This window comes from Asterias amurensis, chromosome 7, assembly GCF_032118995.1.
Source record: "Asterias amurensis chromosome 7, ASM3211899v1".
In the NCBI taxonomy this organism is placed as follows: Eukaryota; Metazoa; Echinodermata; class Asteroidea; order Forcipulatida; family Asteriidae; genus Asterias; species Asterias amurensis.
Genome location: NC_092654.1, coordinates 11,817,507 through 11,836,903, shown reverse-complemented (window position 1 = coordinate 11,836,903; position 19,397 = coordinate 11,817,507). Strand labels below are relative to the sequence as shown.

General features: G+C 39.5%; 1 protein-coding gene across 33 annotated transcripts in view; it reads left to right on the top strand.

Moving 5' to 3' along the window:
- The window catches only part of LOC139939519 (CUGBP Elav-like family member 1), a 122,328-nt gene that overhangs the window by 77,633 nt on the left and 25,298 nt on the right, over positions 1–19,397 (top strand). For 26 of the 33 annotated variants that reach the window (XM_071935488.1, XM_071935492.1, XM_071935501.1 and 23 more), the window contains 4 exons: positions 11,940–12,015; positions 13,086–13,190; positions 14,690–14,773; positions 16,454–16,675. In XM_071935488.1, coding sequence (XP_071791589.1) covers positions 11,940–12,015; positions 13,086–13,190; positions 14,690–14,773; positions 16,454–16,675 — 487 coding nt within the window. The remainder of the gene's footprint in view (positions 1–11,939; positions 12,016–13,085; positions 13,191–14,689; positions 14,774–16,453; positions 16,676–19,397) is intronic. The other 7 variants (XM_071935521.1, XM_071935518.1, XM_071935517.1 and 4 more) reach the window with 3 other exon arrangements.

Here is a 19,397-nt window from a genome sequence, read left to right as displayed (position 1 = left end):
TCTCCCAATAATATATCTTTTGTCCCAGGTACCTCAAATGGAAAGTACACCTTCACCCAAACCCATTTCCCTTCTCTCCCCCCCCCCTCCTCTCTCTCGCTAAACAAGAAGCTCATTTACATCTGAAGCTCTAATGCTGTATTAGTATCGATGCACAAAAAGCCCCATCCTCAAGGCACCCTGGATTAGGATGCGCCGCAGTGGGCGTCTTTACCTGCAGATGGATTTTCCCTTAAACCCCCAAAAGGTCGGGAGAACACCGAGTAAAGGAAAGTGCTAAAAAATATGCAGTCCCCACCCCTACCCCCAACTTTGAAAATAAATATTTTACGAACTAACTTTAACCTAGTGTCAGGGGGGACGTAGAAACAAAACAAGAAAACAAGACCTACTTGTGACTGTCGGAAACGGCAGTGTAATTACCCTGAAATGTGTGATTGCTGGATGAATGTGGGTCACGGCGGAGTCCCCCGTGGGTTTATAGAGTAGACAGACGGAATATCATTGTGTGCTGAAAAACACTAGGTTGTTTTTTAATTTGTGACATTCTTGCGGCCCAGGATTCCAGAATTTGATCAATTTAAATGCAAATTGCAAAGTCTGCTGCAACTGCTGCATCGGTAGGGGAGGGGGTGGGGGGTTCTCTAACTGGCCTATCTATTTTAGGCAAGCTCCAGATTTTTAAATTTTTTTTTTTTCAATCAAGGTATATAAGGTTCGAGTCCCACTCAATTAAATCATTCTTAACAAGCTCCACCAGATTTGATATTTTGTCGTCAGTAGTGTCATTTACGACAGACATGGCGCATTAAAAATGTACACTCCATTATTATTAAACTAGGGACAATGGCCTTTACATTGATCCAAATCGGACCTTTGGTCAGAAGCATAAACAAGCACAAACAAAAACACATCCACTACAGCAATGTGGAGCAAAGAATTATGGGAAGACATCAAACAAAAAAAGCGGGAAAGTTATTGCCAATTAAAGTTATTGATTAACAAACAATGAGGGGGCTAAAATCTAAGAAGAGTAAAGTTGTGAGGTCAAAAGGATGATGAATGAAATAATATAAGACAAGATAAGATAAGAACTTTATTATCACACACTGGGGAAATTAAAACTGGCCTTGATTTAACAGTATAGACAAAAACACTAACAATTGTATAACAATTGTATAAACACAGACAGATAAAAATATAAATTATGAATAGCATGTATTAAAAAAGATTTCCGAATCAAAAGGAATAAAAAAGGTGGTAACTGCATTCTACATGTAGGTATTACAATGCAGGAAGGCAAGATAGTGCGTGAGTAGAGGGCAACCTGCATCATCATATGATGTTTGTGCTTTTACCAAACTGTGTATGTATAGTACCTGCTGCCAAAACAAAGGATTCAAACTGCCTCTGACTACCAGGCAATCTCGGTAGTCTAGTTGGTAAGACACTGATCTAGAATTGCAAGATTCGTGGGTTCGAATCCCACCCGAGTAATATGCCTGTGATATTTTTTCACAGGACTCCGGAAACACACATCGGTGTATGGGTAATTAATGTTGAGTCAAAACTTCTCAATGTCTTGGAGAGAGGCGACCAGAGAGGGAGGAAAAAAAACGTCTTCTGATGATGACTAGAGCAAGATAGTCAAAATGTTAAGACCAATTAGGAACTCACTGTGCGGTAGTGAAGTTAACAAAAAGAAGTCCCCTCTATCCACTTATTATAAGCAAAAGAAGTCCTGACTAATTTTCTACCTTCAGCCCAGGTAATAATTAAAAAGCAAGACAGTTTTTTTTCAGAACTAAGATGTTTCCCGAAATTCCGAAAAATCTACTTCGCGGCAGTAGAATATAAAGCAAGACAAGTTCTAAAAATAAAATAAAAATTACCTATGTTTAGCAAGTGGACACACACATGGTGTTACCGCAAACAAAATAAATGTTTTCAAAAAAACTGCCGTTACTCTCATGTGAATTGAAAAGGTCGTGAGTCGACCAGTCTGTCAAGTCAAGCTTGTCTTAATCTGGATCAGACCCTCTAATCAGGTCACTGTTCGGATCAGATGGACTCTTTAAATCCTCAAACTTGATTGAAATGGTTGTCTGTTGTGGAATAAGGGGAATTTGCCCGCCCACTTCAGACAGTGATGGGATGTTTTCTAAGCATTGGCAGTGGCGTGGGGCAAATACTCTCTCACAGATTGTCTCTGTGTATAGAACAGTGGACCCCACCTCAGTTTATATTTGTAGCAGTTTCTAATCTAAGTCCTGCTCTAGTAAATTTCTATTTTCTCAATCCCAATTTTTTTGCCCGAGCGCCGGCACATTAATCGTTGTTTGGTTAAATCCCACTCTAGTAAATCGTTCTTTGTTCAATCCCAATTTTTTGTTTTAATTACCCAGTCAGTTTTCCTAGTGGTTTGTTATTTAGGTGATTTTATGTTTGCCGCAGTATACCATGAGCGTAAAAACTACCCTGGTCTGCATGGCATGTGACCTTTTGAAAGTTAACTAGTTCAAAACTCTGGCATTTTTGTGAGGTTAGGGGTCTAAGATTACAATGCTAAAAAAAAAATTCTGGTAATATGTTTCCATGTTTGGCACATTGACTTCATCATCCTTTTTTAATGGTTCATGTTCTGTTGAAATACTGTACAATCTCCACATATTGGGATATACACGTGCAGGTGATGTTTATTGGAAAGGGGCCAGACTATGTTTTGTCCTTTTCATCATATATGGAGATACTCTGTGATTCAGAGGTTGTTTGTGTAGTAGGAACTTGTATCCAGCCAGCCGAGCTCGGCTTGATGCCCAGCTTGAGCACTGGTAACCCAGCAGTGTCCAGACTCTGTGCTGTATTGTCCATTGTGACCTCTGGGTGATTGGTATCCTGCTGGTAACATGGGATAAGTTTGTGTCCCTGGTGACCCCGAGCTGCAGGGTACCGGCTGAGGGAAAGAGTGTTGTGTTTCGAGTGGGCGTTTGTCGATGGTTTATTTCCACTTCTGCACGGCATTCAAGATGTTATTATTGTTTAGAATTGCAAAAAAAATGGAAAGCAATGTTACACCCGATATAACAAGCATCAATTTGGTTCGTGCCGAGTGTACCGTATTTTTATGCTTTTATTTCTGATGCGTGTTATGTTTTGTCTGTAGTGTTTTGCTCTTGGTCAAGTGAAAAGAAGAAAAAGATAATTGAATCAAAATTTTAGGTGTATCTAACATATGCATAAAATAACAAACCTGTGGAAATTTGAGCTCGATTGGTTGTCCGAGTTGTGATATAACTATGAAAGTAAAAAACACCTTTGTCACACGAAGTTGTGTGCTTTCAGATGCTTGGTTTCAAGACCACAAATTCTAAATCTGAGGTCTCGTAACAAATTCTTGGAAAATTACTAATTCTCGAAAACTACGTCACTTCAGAGGGAGCCATTTCTCACAATGTTTTATACTATCAACCTCTCCCCCATTTCTCCTTACCAAGTGAGGTTTTATGCTGATAGTAATTTTGGGTAAATGCCAATAATGTCCACTGCCTTTAAAACGTCATTCCATCATCTTCTTTAAGTACATGTCTGGCTATCACTCGTACTATGAAAAAGAAAAGAGGAAAAAAGGGGGACTGAAGAAAGAGAATTCCCTCGGGTGGGTCGGCGTGTGGCCAACAGTGGATCGTCGAGTCAGAGCATACCTCGGCATGATGGCGTATTGAATCATCAGCAGTAATTACATTATTGTCAGCTTTGAACACAGTGTTTCCTCAGTCATTACACATTGTCCGACAGCAGTCTGCCTTTAAGCGGCTCGGAACGGGGGGCTGTTCATAGCCCAGGAATAGCTCCCCACTCTCATCGCGGTGTCTGTGACGAGCTCACGCTAGGGAGCAATGCAGAAGATTCCCTCGCAGTAGATTGACATTTTTGTGGAGAGGGGGGGGGGGGTGGGGTTAGAAGAAAAAAAGTTGTCGCTGTTACATGAAATAGCATCCAGTGCACTAACTCTACTCATCATATATAATATTAATAGCCCATTCTGCCTATAAAGGGAGCTGCTTTTCTCAGGGATGTGGGGTGGCTGTGAGCATAATGAAATTGTCACTTGACTGGCTATGGATTATCTTGTATGGTTGGCGGGGACTCCGCTGAATGGCATTGATGTGCATGAGAAATTTAATGATTACCACGGGCAGTGGGCAGAAACCAGCAAGCCCTCCTGGGTGGCGTCTCCTGCCTGCATGGAGTTCTAGCTCCCCCCCCCCCCCCACCCACTTCTTTTCACCAACGTCGAGAAGAGCAAACAAAACCTGGTCGTTTTCTCCCCGAGGTTTATTTTTGTTATCTAAATGCAGTGGGATCCCGTGAGACATTGAAACGTAAAAGTTTTAAAACCATTTACTTTCTTCTGTTTAGCAGACAGATTATTCCGTTTTTACTAATCGACTCGGGTTGATTAGAGTGACGAAATGAAAAGAGTCGGGGGATGACAAATCTGAAACTGAGAAACATGGCAGACTTTTTTTCATGCCATCTTCATCTTGAGGCTTTGGAAAATTCTCTTAAAAGATTATAACGTTCGTCGGAGGGCAAATCCCACCCCCTCGGGCTTGCTAATGTGACGGCGTAACACCCTGTCTGTTTAGCTTCGGAAACCAGCCCAGCAGACTGACTTGACCGACCCCCCCTGTTTGAGGAAAGAGATTCCTTGGGAGGAGAGATTTTTTAATTTGAAGATGTTTTCAATGCGGGATTTCCTCAACCCATCATTCTGTATATCGCCATGGGGATGGCACTGAAAATCCATTTTCTTGAACTGCTGGTGGTCTGGATTTTGTTTTTTCGGAGACTGGAGATGTTCTTTGCGGCATGTTGATTGGAATGGACTGATTATTCATTGGGTCCTGCCAATTGTCCTCGATCCCCGATTGAGAGAAATCCGAAGAGAACAAGGATATTATTCTGTGATTGATGGTGTTTGAACTGCGTGGCCAGACCTAAAGGGGCTGTGCAGTTGCCCCCCTGCGAAAAAAGGTCGTCCCAAAAATTTCAGAAAGTCCACGAGATCATGTTTTAGGGATAACAATGCCATAAGCACAGGGCAACATCTCCAATGGTTCAAGTGACAACATGATGACCACAAAGACGAGTGACAGGATATAAAAATACAAATGGCTTGCACAAAGCCAGTGTGAAGTGATTCATAATTTAACTCTTTAGAGACCATTTATTTGTTCACAACCACGACCATACGCCCAGACATTGTTTCATTGTTTTATTTTATTTTTTTGAGAAAAACAAATTATTGTGAAAATGTCTCAAAAATTAAAGCAGTTTTTGTTTTTGTTTTAGAAACAAGGGTTACCATTGGAAACATTGGAAAATGTAATATCAGGTCATGACATTTAAATTTGAAACCTTTGAAGTTAAGTGGAAGTAGGTCAGAAACTGCAGCGGTTTCCAGCCCCAATGGGCATTTAAGCACGGCCTTTTCTGGCCTCTGTGGTCTCTGAAGGATAAACATCGTTGAAGCTTGACCAGTGAACACACATACACTTTCTAAGGTAGCTAGCTTGCCAGACCACCCATGTTTGCTTATTTTTATATACGTGTCACTAGACATAATTGCATATTTCATACACCTGATGTGTGGCGTGTTGCGAAACATAATTTCGTATTTCATACAGCTCAAGAGTTACCTTTTTTTTTTCTTTCTTTTATCACCTTGACCCGGCCCGATATTATTTTTAGAACCCCTATGGTTAAAAGTAATAAGCTGCTGGTATTTTTGTGTTAATAAATGAAAAGGAACGAACACATGGTTGGTCGAGAGACAAAACAACCTTGGCCTTCTCATTAGAAGGGATAACTAATTATGATTATGGCCTTCATAATAAACCGATTATTTTGCCTTTTTATTATGGTGACTAGTAGTTAAAACCATTAAAGATCTGATGATAGTGTTTTCATCACAAAACATATTGGGGGGTTTTCAAATTAACTTTGCGCACGTAACAAACTGACCAAGTTGAATATAAAATATTAAATTGTATTACGCTTTGTTAAAATTGAACATATGAATGGTTCTGTGTTTCTGAAATTTACTTTTGAATTTCAGTAGAATAAATCTGCAAAGGTTGCTTTTTGTGGTAAATGGGTGATATTTATGTCTTTGTTCTTTCTCTCTAAAGACCTTTTTTTTTTTTTTTACTATGCGATTGTTTAAATCCTATATAAATGAAGATACATACAATAAAACTGACCAGTGAAAATTTAATTTTAAACGGTGGTCGCGAAAAATCCAGATTGCATAACACGCTTAATCTGAGGAGTGTTTCTGACAGTAACTCTTTGATCAGACTCAAGTTGTTGAGGCATAACAACTGACATCTTTTCACATAACCATGCTCCTTCAAAACAAGCTGTTTTCAATAGAGAGATTTAGAAAGATAGATTTCATTTATTGTCCACATATAAAACCAAAAATAAAGAAACTAATTTTCGACTGGCAAATGGGGAAAAAATTACCAAAAATATATAATACAAAAATACGTAGGCACAGCGTACAACTATCGAAAGCTGACGTAGGCTTCTAACCAATGAGTTTCTAATGCCATTAATTGAACGAGTGATTACCAAATGTATACCTTCCCTTTAATGCGTATTATACCACAGAGAAGTGGTCGTTGTGTCTCACAGCACAGCCAGAGTACTTGACTGTCATTGTATGTCCGCTACGGTCTCGACTTTGAGGCTACACATTACCTTCCAGACCCCGCGATGCCGTGAGCTTTTCCCCTCTGGAATTACCTGTATCATCATGTAGGTCAATCTTTCTGACCCTACTCATCTTGATGTCTCATTCTCTCGTCCTCTCTCTGTTGCCGTTATTGTCTACGTCTTACGGTCGTCTTGGTCCCTTTCTTCGCTTGGGTGGTACGAAATGGATCTTTTATCAGCCTCCTTCTAGTTAATGAATGCTTATTTAGCTGCCCTTTGATCTTTTGTATTAATTTTTTTCATGGGTATTTTTTGTCGCCGCTACCTTGTGTCTGCCGTGGCCCCAGCGATCCTCAGGATATACCCTTTTCATCTTGAAGCGTTTCCTCATTGTCATCTTAAGTAAGGCTTTATGCCCCCGATAAGACGTCCCCTCTCTCATTTCTCATTCTTTTCCCCCCGTCTCGCCCTCCCCCCCATCTTCATCCCTTTCTACTCTTCTCTTTTCCTAATCCTCTTCCTAACCTCTACCTCCTCTTCATTACCCTAGCTTCCTCATCCCTGTTTCACCCCACCTCTCCGTATCCCTTATCCAACACCCCCCCCCCCCCCCCCCCCCCCCCCCCCGTCTCATCTCAAATCTCATCTTCCTCCCTGTCTACTCTTCTCATTTCCTAATCTTCTCCTTACCTGCTGCCTCCTCTTCATTACCCAAGCTTCCTCATCCCTGTTTCCACCCCACCTCTCCGCATCCCTTATCCAACCCCCCCCCCCCCCCCCTCCACCTCCTCCAACTCTCCCAAGACAATTCTCCCCGTCGCAACAATATGATCAGAATGCAAAATGAATTATCATCGTACTCCACTCCTCAGGGCCACTGTTGTCATAGCTGAAATCCATATTTCTGTCGGTAATGGTATTGACTAACTGTCCTCAGTAAAAAATTGGCTGTGGGACAATTTTTTTTACATACATCCATACTGAAAGTAAAGCTATACACACGGGGAAATATATAGGCTCCGAGTGAGAAGACTGGCGGAATAATTAATTGCTGTCTCTGCATGTAAGCCCAAGTGAAAAAATTTGTGCATAGTTTATATTGTGTACATCATAAAGGAGGTAGAGATATACAGACATTGATTGTGTCAATCGTCTCTCCATTATAAAGTGGTTCTAGAGATCTGTCCTAGGATTAATTCACTTTTGATCACTCTATTATTTTTAGGCAAGTTGACACATTAAAGATTTGTAAGGGGTCCGCTCACATTTACGAACATTTTCACAAGCGTGCAAATCGAACACTTCTTCAATACCCCATCCCTCCCCCTTAAAGTTAACCATGGAAAATTTCCCCCACACTATTTTACAAAGAGATACATGTACTTGAATGCAGTGCTGCTTGAATATGAAGCATACAAACCCTGTTTATTACAAGCGCAGCAGATAAAAGAAGTATATAAAGAATGTACACATGTTTAAAGCCAGTGGACACTATTGGTAATTGTCAAAGGCCAGTCTTCTCACTTGCTGTATCTCAACATATGCGTTAAATAACAAACCTGTGAAAATTTGAGCTTGAATGGTCGTCGGAGTTGCGAGATAACTATGAAAGAAAAAAATACCCTTGTCACACGAAATTGTGTGCTTTCAGATGCTTGATTTTGGGACCTCAAATTCTAAACTTGAGGTCTCGAAATCAAATTCGTGGAAAATTACTTATTTCTCAAAAACTACTCCACTTCAGAGGGAGCCGTTTCTCACAATGTTTTGTACTACCAACTTCTAAAGGAAGTGGACACTATTGGAAATTACTCAAAATAATTATTAGCACAAAACCTTACTTGGTAACGAGTAATGGGGAGAGTTAAACTGTGAGAGTATTAAACATTGTGAGAAATGGCTCAAAACAATTTCGAAAGTTTTGAACATTGACTATTATGAATGGCCCCTAAATATGGTTTGAAGATTGTGTCTTGCGAAGAGTTTGAACAAAACGTACTTTGTGTACTCATCCAAAAAGAGCATCCTTGTACTATTCCGTCAAAACGGTTTGAAGGAGCTTCAAGGAAATATTGAAGCGGGGTCTCCCTCTATAAATCATTCCTCCTACGGACAGTATAGACGCTACCCGATGTTTTCCAGTCTGGCGACCGACAGAAATAGACACAAATCACACTAAAGTACCACATGACTCTAGTCTCATTTCCGACGTAATTGCAACCACTTCCTGCACCAAATGTACTCTTTTGTCAAAATAAATAGGCCAATTTCTGATTTGTCGCAACCAAAGAAAGTCACAACAATGGTTTCCAGGCAACAAAGCTCGGTCTCCTCTCTTCTCATTTCAAGACCATGCATTAAAAGTCTGACATTGAAAAAGAAGGAAAAAATATGAATAAGTTCACGCTATTTTTAAGTTACATTTCAAGACCATTAATGACACTTAAACGGCTGAAGGGTTAACTGCAGTCGAATTCACCAAAACGGGGGAAGGAAAAAAAAACTGATTAAATTTAAGCTGTTTTTGAGTTAGTTGCATTTCAAGACCATTAATTACCCTTAAACGGCTGCCATGTTAACTGCAGTCAAACTCGCCCAAATGGGGGAGGGAAGAAACTGAATAAATTTAAGCTGGTTTTAAGTCAATACAAGAAGATAGAATACAACCTGGGGGTGGATTGTGTCATGCTAATTGTCCGCATACCAAATGCCCCCGCCATGTTTACCCAAAGTCTGATATGACGGTTGGTGCATTAGTCGTTGCCAGTCCAACCCATGCCCTCCCTGTATAGCCAGAAAGTTAGCAACCATTTTTTTTGGGGGGGGGGGGGGAGTGGGGGGATTTCAAACAATTTTAGAGTTATGCTCTGAAAATGTTTGTTTGCTCAAAATTCTTCAGCACTGAAAGAGTATTGGGAGTTAACTGATCTCAAAGCGTTAAGTTTGGCGGCCATTTAAAAAAGAAAATCCAAGATGGCTGGCATGCAGACCTTAGGGAAAATTTAAACATCTGTCTCAAAGTGTATCGGTTTGAATGCCACGGAGTTGTAAAAGTCCAGAACACGGGGTGCGTTCGTTTAGCTTCCCTGGGTCGACCCCGGTGTGTGGCGTTTTTTTTTTTTCCAGGACGAACGTGGGTAATTATCTGCACACGTTCGTCCTGGAAAAAAAAAAACGCCACACACCGGGGTCGACCCGGGGAAGCTAAACGCACGCACCCACATATGACTATGCATTGAACAAAAATTATGCTTATTTATACTATTAACTTCCATTTTTTCTTTAAAGCAAATCAAATAAAGCAATTTTTAGACTATTTTGAGACCACCTATTACAGAGGTGTTTTTTTAATTTGTCTGTATCAACATCCACCATACAAGTGTATCTCAAAATCGTGATTGACTTTGTCCGAAATTGTGTAAAATATTTCCAAATTTGAATTTGACCTGTACTGGTGGGGGGGGGCAGTGGGGGAAGCTACACTCTGTAATCCCATTCCTTAATCAAGCAAAGGGAAACCCGCACTTGAAGGTCACCACTTCTTGTGTATGAACTGTATATAGCATGGCAACCCCTGTGTACACAACACTTGACATAGCCGAGAAGTGGGTAACCCTATACGAGGCTTTCCTCTAGGTAACGTTTGAAGACATAAATACCCAGCATGTAGAGTCCCTCGAGGGGGCGGGACTATTGATATTCATTTGCATATGCTTTGTATGATTGGACCAGTAGCACCTGTCACCGGAGGGCCTGCTAATGACAGTTGTGACTTACATGAATATGCAAAATAAACGTGACATTGAGAGAGAGAGGGGGGGGGATGGAGCAGTCCATTCTGTGAAGAGGGGTGGGTGGGTCAGCGTAGGCGTGATGGAATAGTCGCCCTGCTTAGCTGGATTATGGATCAGAGTAGATCTATTTTATTTTGTTCACGCTGGACTTGTTTTCCTTATATTTGCTAATGTGAATGAAATAAGATATTGTCATTATTACCGTTTTTCGTTTCACTTTATAAAGCCACCCACATTTTACCCTTGGAACTTGATCAGTGATTGCCTTAAGGATATTGTCGGCGCTGGATTCAATTCCCAACTGCATAATTTCATAAGATGTTTATATTTCCCCCGTCTTAAGTCGATTCCGGCCATAAGATTTCGACTAAATTGCTGTCGGTGAATTTTTTTTCTTCTTCTTCATTTACCCGTTGTCCACTTAAGAAACTCGTCTATGCCGTTCTCAGTACTTAGATGTATTGCCTTTGATTAACCCTATTTATATTATGCTAAGCCAGCCTTGTTGTATTTATGGACACATGACTCGCTATTTGCTATCCTTGCTAGTATTTTTTCATCTAAAATTTATACTATTATTAACATTTTTTTTTTTAACATCAGCCCTGGAAAAAATATTATAATGGCCCAATAAGTTACTGCTAAGTTGTTTTCATATGTAACAGCAATTTTGTAGTTTTCATTGTTCGGATCCAAAGGGTACTTCAAAGATTTATGACCAAATAAGTGTTTTTGGCAAGAAGCACTGCAGCTGTTGACAGAAAAATTATTTTTAGGAAGGATTCCCTTGGAAGTTATATGGTTCTGATAATTTGTCACCCCAAAACATTTGAATCCGAGAAACAATTCATCGTGCATAAAATCATTTTTCAGGTTTATGAAAATTGGTGTCCGTTCGCGATTGCTGCGTCTAGAGATGGGGGCTTGTACCCTTTGTTTGAAAATCGCATGAAAATATCGAGACATTTTTTTGCTGTTTTCTCAGCAGGTAGGCACTGTATTCAGCTGAACCTTTCACATGTGACTAATATCGAAGTCTTATATAGCGCACGTATCTACCAAACAAGGTACTCAAGGCGCTGAGTATATACAAATTTTCAGAAAGATAGGTCAATGCGGAGATGAATTCTGAGACCCAATTACTTAGCACCTTAGAAGGGTTTACAAGGTGCTACGGCGCATACAGCAGCCACAGCCAGGAACACCGGGGCGAACCCCTTCTCTTTAATTGTATCTTTCTTACTTTGCCTGTAATTCCAAGGAAGTCCCACATCTTGTAGGGATACTGTATGTTACAGCGCCAGAAGAGTGACGGACATGTGTGTGCCACAATTATTATTGTTATTACTATTATTATCATTTCGTTGACTACATCCAGACTATGACCTAACGCTCTTAACCCTTCTCTTCCTACCTCTACAGATGTTAGTGAACCTTATGCAAAATGCAACCCAGACGGGAAATTTCGGAGCTCTGAACGGCATGCAACAATTAGCAAGTAAGTGAGCAGCGGCATTGCGCAGTAGTAGCCCCCGCAGTAGATCCTTAAACCTCATGCCCACGCACTCCCCGCATACGCAGAAAATTTCTCCACATGTCTTCCTTGTATGTAGGTGCCGGGTTCCCCGAGGGTGCGCTGAAGAGTGTTAATGAAACAGGTTATCACATCTTGGAGGTGCCAGACTATTTTGGATATTTGCCTCATTCTGAAATGTATACAGATCTTCGGTCACACTAAAAGTATCAAATTCCAAGAGAATATTTGCTTATCACATCTACTGGTCCCAGTCTGGTTTGGGGGGGGGGGGGAGATTTTGTTTGTTCTTTCTTTCTTTACTTGTCTTTACTATTAGCCTAGCTGCAATCTTGTTCTTCACTGTAAATGTAGGAAGTGGTGTTGGGTTCCCGGGGGGTAGGGTGGGAAGTGCTAATCAAGTAGGTTATCACATCTAGAGGCACCAGTCTGTTTCCAGATATTAACCTCTGTTTCAATCTCGCGGACGTGTACACATAGTAGATTTTTGTGCTGAAGTGGAGTCAAGTTGCCAAAGGGCTGAAATGAACAGAGCTTATTATGTGGGTTATCTCATCCAGAGGCACCAGACTAATTTTTGACGTTTTCTTCATTCTGAAACCCTTTTTTAGTTTTAAGTGCTTATAGAATACGTGTGGAGTTACTGGTAGTATTCTTCAACAAAAATATACAGGCATGAGGTATTCTTAAGATAATTCCTGATTTCATGACTGTCTTATGGTCCGAAACCGTAGTGTTATATTTCTGATGATGCACAGAATCTTTAAATCTCCTGGGCAGGGTTTTGCACTAGGCCCATATATAAAATACATACCATCACATCTGATTTGCAAGAAACGTCCGAGCTAAGCCTGAAAATTGTGCTAAATAAATTAATTTGCCAAGGGAAATAGCCAGAGAGGATACATTAATTTAGCATTTAACCTCCTTTGGGATTGGAGCCGCATTGAATTAGTTTAGATTAATCATAAGAAGCAAGGGATTGATTAGATGCATTTCAAACAATTTGTGTACCTTGGTTATTATTTTTCCAGCGTTGGCGAGTCAGAATACGAGCGGGGCAGGCGTCGCTGCAGCAGCGGCAGCAGCAGCAGCGGCAGCTGCAGCCAACCAGTCATTACAAGGAATGGGAAATACAGGTAAGTCCAAAAAAACGACGACTTGAGTGTGTGTGAAGCTAAGAGATAACAAGCGCTGTTGCCATAGCAGCCGGAAAAACCAATATTCTGATTGAAGACAAAACCGTAAGCCTTTTTGAGGTATGGCGGACGTGATTGGAGTGTACTGTTTGGTTTGGGTGTATACACACAAATTTACCCAAACCTTATAGTGTTGTAGCATTGTGTCCGCCATATCTCAAAAAGGCTTATTGTCTCCTATCAAAGAACAATTTCGTGCTTTTTCCTTTTATGTGATTGTGAAAGCATCAAGCAGTTCAAAATGTTTGGAAGTCGGAAGAGCCTAGATTGGCTTCAGTGGTCTGAGCATTCCCTTAATTGGCAAATTTCAGCGAGCTGACGAGTGATTCGGGCGGAATTAACGTGTGCCAATTGAAGCAGCAATATATGAAATGATATCTTAGGTACACTGACGTGATACTTTAATACGTCAAGACCTTAGATGAGAAATTCTATCCAGATGTGTTGAAGTGGAGAGATGGATGTGGGGGGGGGGGTTAAAAACCTTGACGATTTCACCAAATTTAAAAGAAATGTTATTTTTTATGGTTTTTAGAGGTATGATTGGTCTGATCTGTGTTGTTGTTTATTTACTTGTTTGTCAGCATTGTGTGTTTTTATTATTATTAAATGTCAGTCTTTTGATTTTTCTTTTTTATGTGCTATGTGTTTTCAAAACCTTTACTTGGTTAAATGGTTCCTGAAGATTGACTTATATTTGTACTTGTTGTTTCTTCCTTTCTGTTGTCTTTGTGTAGAATGATTTGTGTAGACTATTTTGTTTAAATTGTATCACTGCAATTGTATGTCCTACTTTGTTGATTGTACCTTTTTATAGTTCTTTGAATTGTTAACATCTTGTTGTAATATGCACAACATTTTGTTTGCTATCGCTAAGTGTGCTCTTTGTTTACAACCTAACGTTACTACCATGTGGTTTTCCTTTGTCAGTCAGTCAGTCCTTGTTATATATAACATCTTGGGAAAAGGCTTCATGTGACGTTCAGTCTTTTTTTTTTTTTTTTTTTCGTTCAATGTAGGTCAATACCAACACCTTGAAATCACGAACTAAATTGAGTCATGTAAAACGGCAGTAGGGACGACTGCATAAACATCATCGTTGATATTGTACAGTATGAGAAGTTAATTAATTTTCCTTAGAGTAGAGAGCAATCGATATTATGGCATCGTGCTCCTTCTCTCTCTCCACTGTACTTCAACGTCGGTGGCCTCCACTGCAAAGGAAGGAAATTGCAGTAAATAACGGATCTTTTGAGTAAACAACGCTTACCGGCACAGCGTGATTCTGTGGTGCCATGGTGTCATTTGAAAATGTCAGTTTATAGCCACACACGGCCTCACGGATAACATGATATTTTTTCCTCTTTTTTTTGTAACCTTCTTCTTAAAGTGCCTTAATTGCATAACTTCTGCCTCCTTGCATTTTAATTATTCCTCAGCCAATCAGGGTCTTTTGGAAGAACCATTGTATTCATTCAAGGACCAAACAGAGCATTCATTGGCAGGCGGTACCCTGTATAAGAGTGAGTGTGATCTACCAGTAGCTTTTGTTTGGTGACCAGATTTTTCTGTTTCTTTTCTACCCACATTTATTACGTAGACTGTGGTGGAAGGATTTAACTATTTTTAACTTTCGGACCAGCAGTGTATTCCATTTTGATCCAGTTCCAGTTGCTGAAGCCTTTTCCCCGATTCCCGTTCAATATTTTCATGTTTGAACTTCTCCTTCCAAGTGTATTTCCCAACAGCTTTCAGACTATTATGCAGTGTTTCTTTGTTTGTTTCTTTGTTTTTGGAAGTTTTTTTTTTGTCTGTTTGTTTTGAATATCAGAATATCAATATGTCTTCATATTTTGTCAGCATTTATTTCTTGCATTTAGATGGCAAATGGTGTGGGGGTGGTTGCGTGTAGTCTATTATCGTGTTTATAATGTAATTGTATCATGTTGTTTATTCCAGACAGAGTTTGTGTTTCTATCTACAATTATTGTGTGACTATCTGCTGTCGCTATGGCCTAGGGCTGGTTCTGAACTCCCACAACTTTATGTGTTTAAATTATAATGTTAATGTATTTTCTTTAGTGTTTAAATGTAAGTTACCCCCTCGCTTGATTGGGGAGTCTTTGTTTGTATAATTTTTGTCAATACATTAGAAGTTATGTACTTGAATGAACTACAAACATTTAGACGAGAGTTTTTTTGCACCTATGTTAAAAATTCTAGCTGAATTCTCTCCATTGAACCAAAGAAACTCTGTTTGAGGCAGGGCTTATACCATGGAGGAAGAATTTCTTATTTTCTTCCTCCATGTTTATACTAACAGTTTCTTGCCTTCAACACAGGGCACCTTTCTTGTGCAAGTAATTATGTTGGGTTTATTGAGCACAAAGTGTAAATAGACATAACCAAGATGGTTTTAAATTACTCTGTATTGAATCACATGCTCAAGGTCCTTTTTTCTTCTTTTTTTCCCCCTGATAAATACCAAACTAAATTCAATTACAAAAACAAACAAAAGAGAAAGGAGAAATTGTCTTCTTTACTTATTAATTGGCAAGTAATACTTCATAATGAACAGCCTACCAGGGATGCATGCCTATTTTTTAAATATATTTATATATAACACTAGTTATTACATGTTTCTGTGTTGGTCAATCATTAAAAGCAAAATTGTGTGTAACATTGTTATCAGATTTTTTTAAAAGTCTTCTTACACAGTGTTCTAAGTGTATAGAGTGGCCTAACTATATATATTTCAACTGACGTTTTTGTTTGCAGATTGTTCAAAAACAGTGGTCGATGTTTTTCAATTCATTTGTACCGCAGTATATTGTTTAAGGACACGGCTCATAAAATTCTTGGCGCTATGTCCAAAACATTCTGATTAATTCTTTCAGAATCTCTACCATTTGTTTTGAGTACTGCCCCCCCCCCTCCCTCCTATTCAAACTCGAGTTACAGAGCTGACAAAAACCAATTACCCATGAAGTGTATTGTTGGGAGTGAATAACAGTTCTATTGTGCTTCACTCGCTTCTGTGGTGTAAAGACAACCTCTAAATTAAGCGTGCGTCAACTGTCCATATTTCATAAAAGGAGTCCGAAATTATCTAACAACAGACAGATTTTGATGGGGAGACATCGACCCCTGTTTCTGTGTATATGTTGTTGTGCATGTCTCTCGTTTGTTTCGTTTGTTTCCAGGTGCTAATTCCTCAGGCGCCAACCGTACAGGTAATAGTTCATTTGGCAACCAAGGAGGACCTGGTTCCTATGGCAACCAGAGCGCTAATGGTTCCTTTGGCAACCAGGGAGGGAATGATTCCTATGGCAACAACCAGCCCGATACTAGCTCCTTTAGCAACCAAGGCGCTAGTGGTACTAGTGGTGGCCCCTTTATGGGAGGAATGCAGTCTGGAACTCAAGGTTAAACTCTATTAAACAAACGTGTTTGTGTTTTTCAATGCAAATTGAACAACGCCCTCTTGTGTTGTCACTGGTATCAAGGGCTGGTGGGGCGACCACTCCACATTCAGAGGCTAATCATTTGGCTCCAGGTCATATATCAACGAACCAAATTCTAATGAAGTAGAGTATAAGAAAAAAAGTGCAAAAAAGGCACAATTGAAGCTTTTTTGTAAATATACAAACTGTTTCTAAACCGTTTCTAGATCTTTCACGGAAATTAAATTCGCCTTAGAAAAACAAAAGTGAGACAATCCTCCTTCTTGAAAATACAGAGAAATCACTCACATTCTGCAACAAATTATGCCATGGAACTTTACCAGTGCCAACAGAAAGGGTTAAACAATTTTTGCTGTAGGCAAGTCCCCTTTCCCTGATCAGAGACGGTATTCCTTCAAAATGAAGGAGTGAATAAGTCTTGACGGAACGAATATTGTTCATGATGTTTTCATTTTCTCATCAGATGTTTCACCTTAGCTGAGGCCGAAGTAGTCTGGCAGTTTTTGGTGTAGGCTTAGCTTGCAAATTAATTATCATTCCAATTGTCTCAGTTTTTGTTTTATTTCATGCACATGTTAATTTACTAATTATTTTTAAATTCCCGTCCCTTTCATTTTGGAGGATTTCATATTTATGTCTGGTGGTAGTTGGGACTTTTTTAATTATTTTTTTATTATTTTTTTTATATATAAATAACTCCAGTCATTTGTCTGTCCATCTCTGTTGCTGTAAGTCATATAACTTGGTCAGTCTGTTTTTGAGTACGTTGTTACTACATGTTTGTCTGTCGCTGTTTTTCAGGTCATTCGGAGTATACGTGGGTCTTTTATTCTGTTATTGTACCTTAGTCTGTCTGTCTGTCTGTCTGTCTGTCTGTCTGTCTGTCTGTCTGTCTGTCTGTCTGTCTGTCTGTCTGTCTGTCTGTCTGTCTGTCTGTCTGTCTGTCTGTCTGTCTGTTAGAGTCTGTCTGTCTGTTAGAGTCTGTCTGTCTGTCTGTCTGTTAGAGTCTGTCCGCTTGTGATCTCTCAACATTGTAGGTCTCTCGTGCCTTCTGGGCCCAATTTCATAGATCTGCTTAGCACAAAAATTTGCTTAGCATGAAATTTCTTCCTTGATAAAAACAGGACTGCCAACCAAATTTCCATGTGATTTTCAGGATGAGCAAACAGCAGCTGAATACCAGTATAACAAGCAATATGCAACAAATAGAAATTTGGTTAATCCTGTTTATATCAAGGAAGAAATTTCATGCTAAGCAGATTTTTGTGCTTAGCAGCTCTATGAAATTAGACCCTGGTTTGTGCTAAGCCTCGTTGCTTGTTTGTCATAGTCCGCATGCAAGAAGACAAGTTTAAGTCTGTCTGTTTGAGTCCGTTCTGTTTGTTGGTTTCAGCTGCTAGGGTTGTTTTGTTTTGTCTGCTCAATTGGCAGTTTCTAACATGCAGGGAGACTCGTTCAAGTCTACCTGTATGTGGGTATGTTTGTTTTGTCATTGTCCATTTCAGTTTGTAGACTAAGTCTGTCTGAGTCTGTACAAGCTTTGTACTGAAAATGTCAAGTCTACTTGTGTCTGGTCTGTTTTTGTCATAAGTTGTGTGTTTATTTTTCGTACATGTTTGTCACAGTTCAGTCTATATTGGTTTTTTTTTGCTTCAGCAGAGAAATTAATGAAGCAGTATTTTCTGCTTTATTAAATTGGGCCCTTTTCTTTTTGGGTTCCTTCCTGTCTTAATGTTAATCAGTTTCTAATATGGTCCATTTAAATTCCTTGTGTGCAGGCCAGTCTGTTTGTCCTTTCAGCTTGTGATTGGACTGTTTGTCTGTCTGTCTGTCTGTCTCTCTGCTTCGGTTTTGTCTCTGTAGCTGCAGTCTTTCTGCTTTTCTCCTTGTTTCTATTTGGTCCCAGGTGTTTGTCAGTTTGTTTCAGGTTTGTTTGTCTGTCAGCGTCTTTGACCCCCCCCTCCCACACCTACCCCATTGGTGAATTATTTAACACATACTTTATCAAGTTATAGCTTCACTTTCAAAACTCTCTTTTTTTTTTAAAGTTTTTACTATAATTCTTTTTATGGGATTTTATTTTGTTGTATATCCCCCCCCCCCCCACTCTCCGTCCTCTATTCATCTTGTGTTTGTCAGTCCAGTGTCTTGGTTAGTCTGTCAGTGTCATTATGTAATAATAGAGTAGTTCCTATTGCAATTAAAGGCAGTGGACACTATTGGTAATCACTCAAAATAATTGTTATCATAAAACCTTTCTTGATTATGATTAATAGGGAGAGGTTGATTGCATAAAACATTTTGAGAAACAGCTCCCTCTGAAATCATGTAGTTTTCGAGATAGAAGTAATTTTCCACGAATTTGATTTTGAGACCTCAGATTTAGAATTTGAGGTCACGAAATCAAGCATCTGAAAGCACACAAGTGTGACAAGGGTGATTTTACATTCATTAATATCTTGCAATTTCGTCGATCGATTGAGCTTAAATTTTCACAGGTTTGTTATTTTATGCATATGTTGAGATACACCAACTGTGAAGACTAGTCATTGACAGTTACCAATAGTGTCCAATGTCTTTAAACCAAATGGCCCATTGCAAGGTTGATAAAAATGCTGGAAACCATGTTGATCCTGCTGGCCTTCTTTTTTTTTTGTCTTTTCTTTTTTTCTCTTTCTCCTTT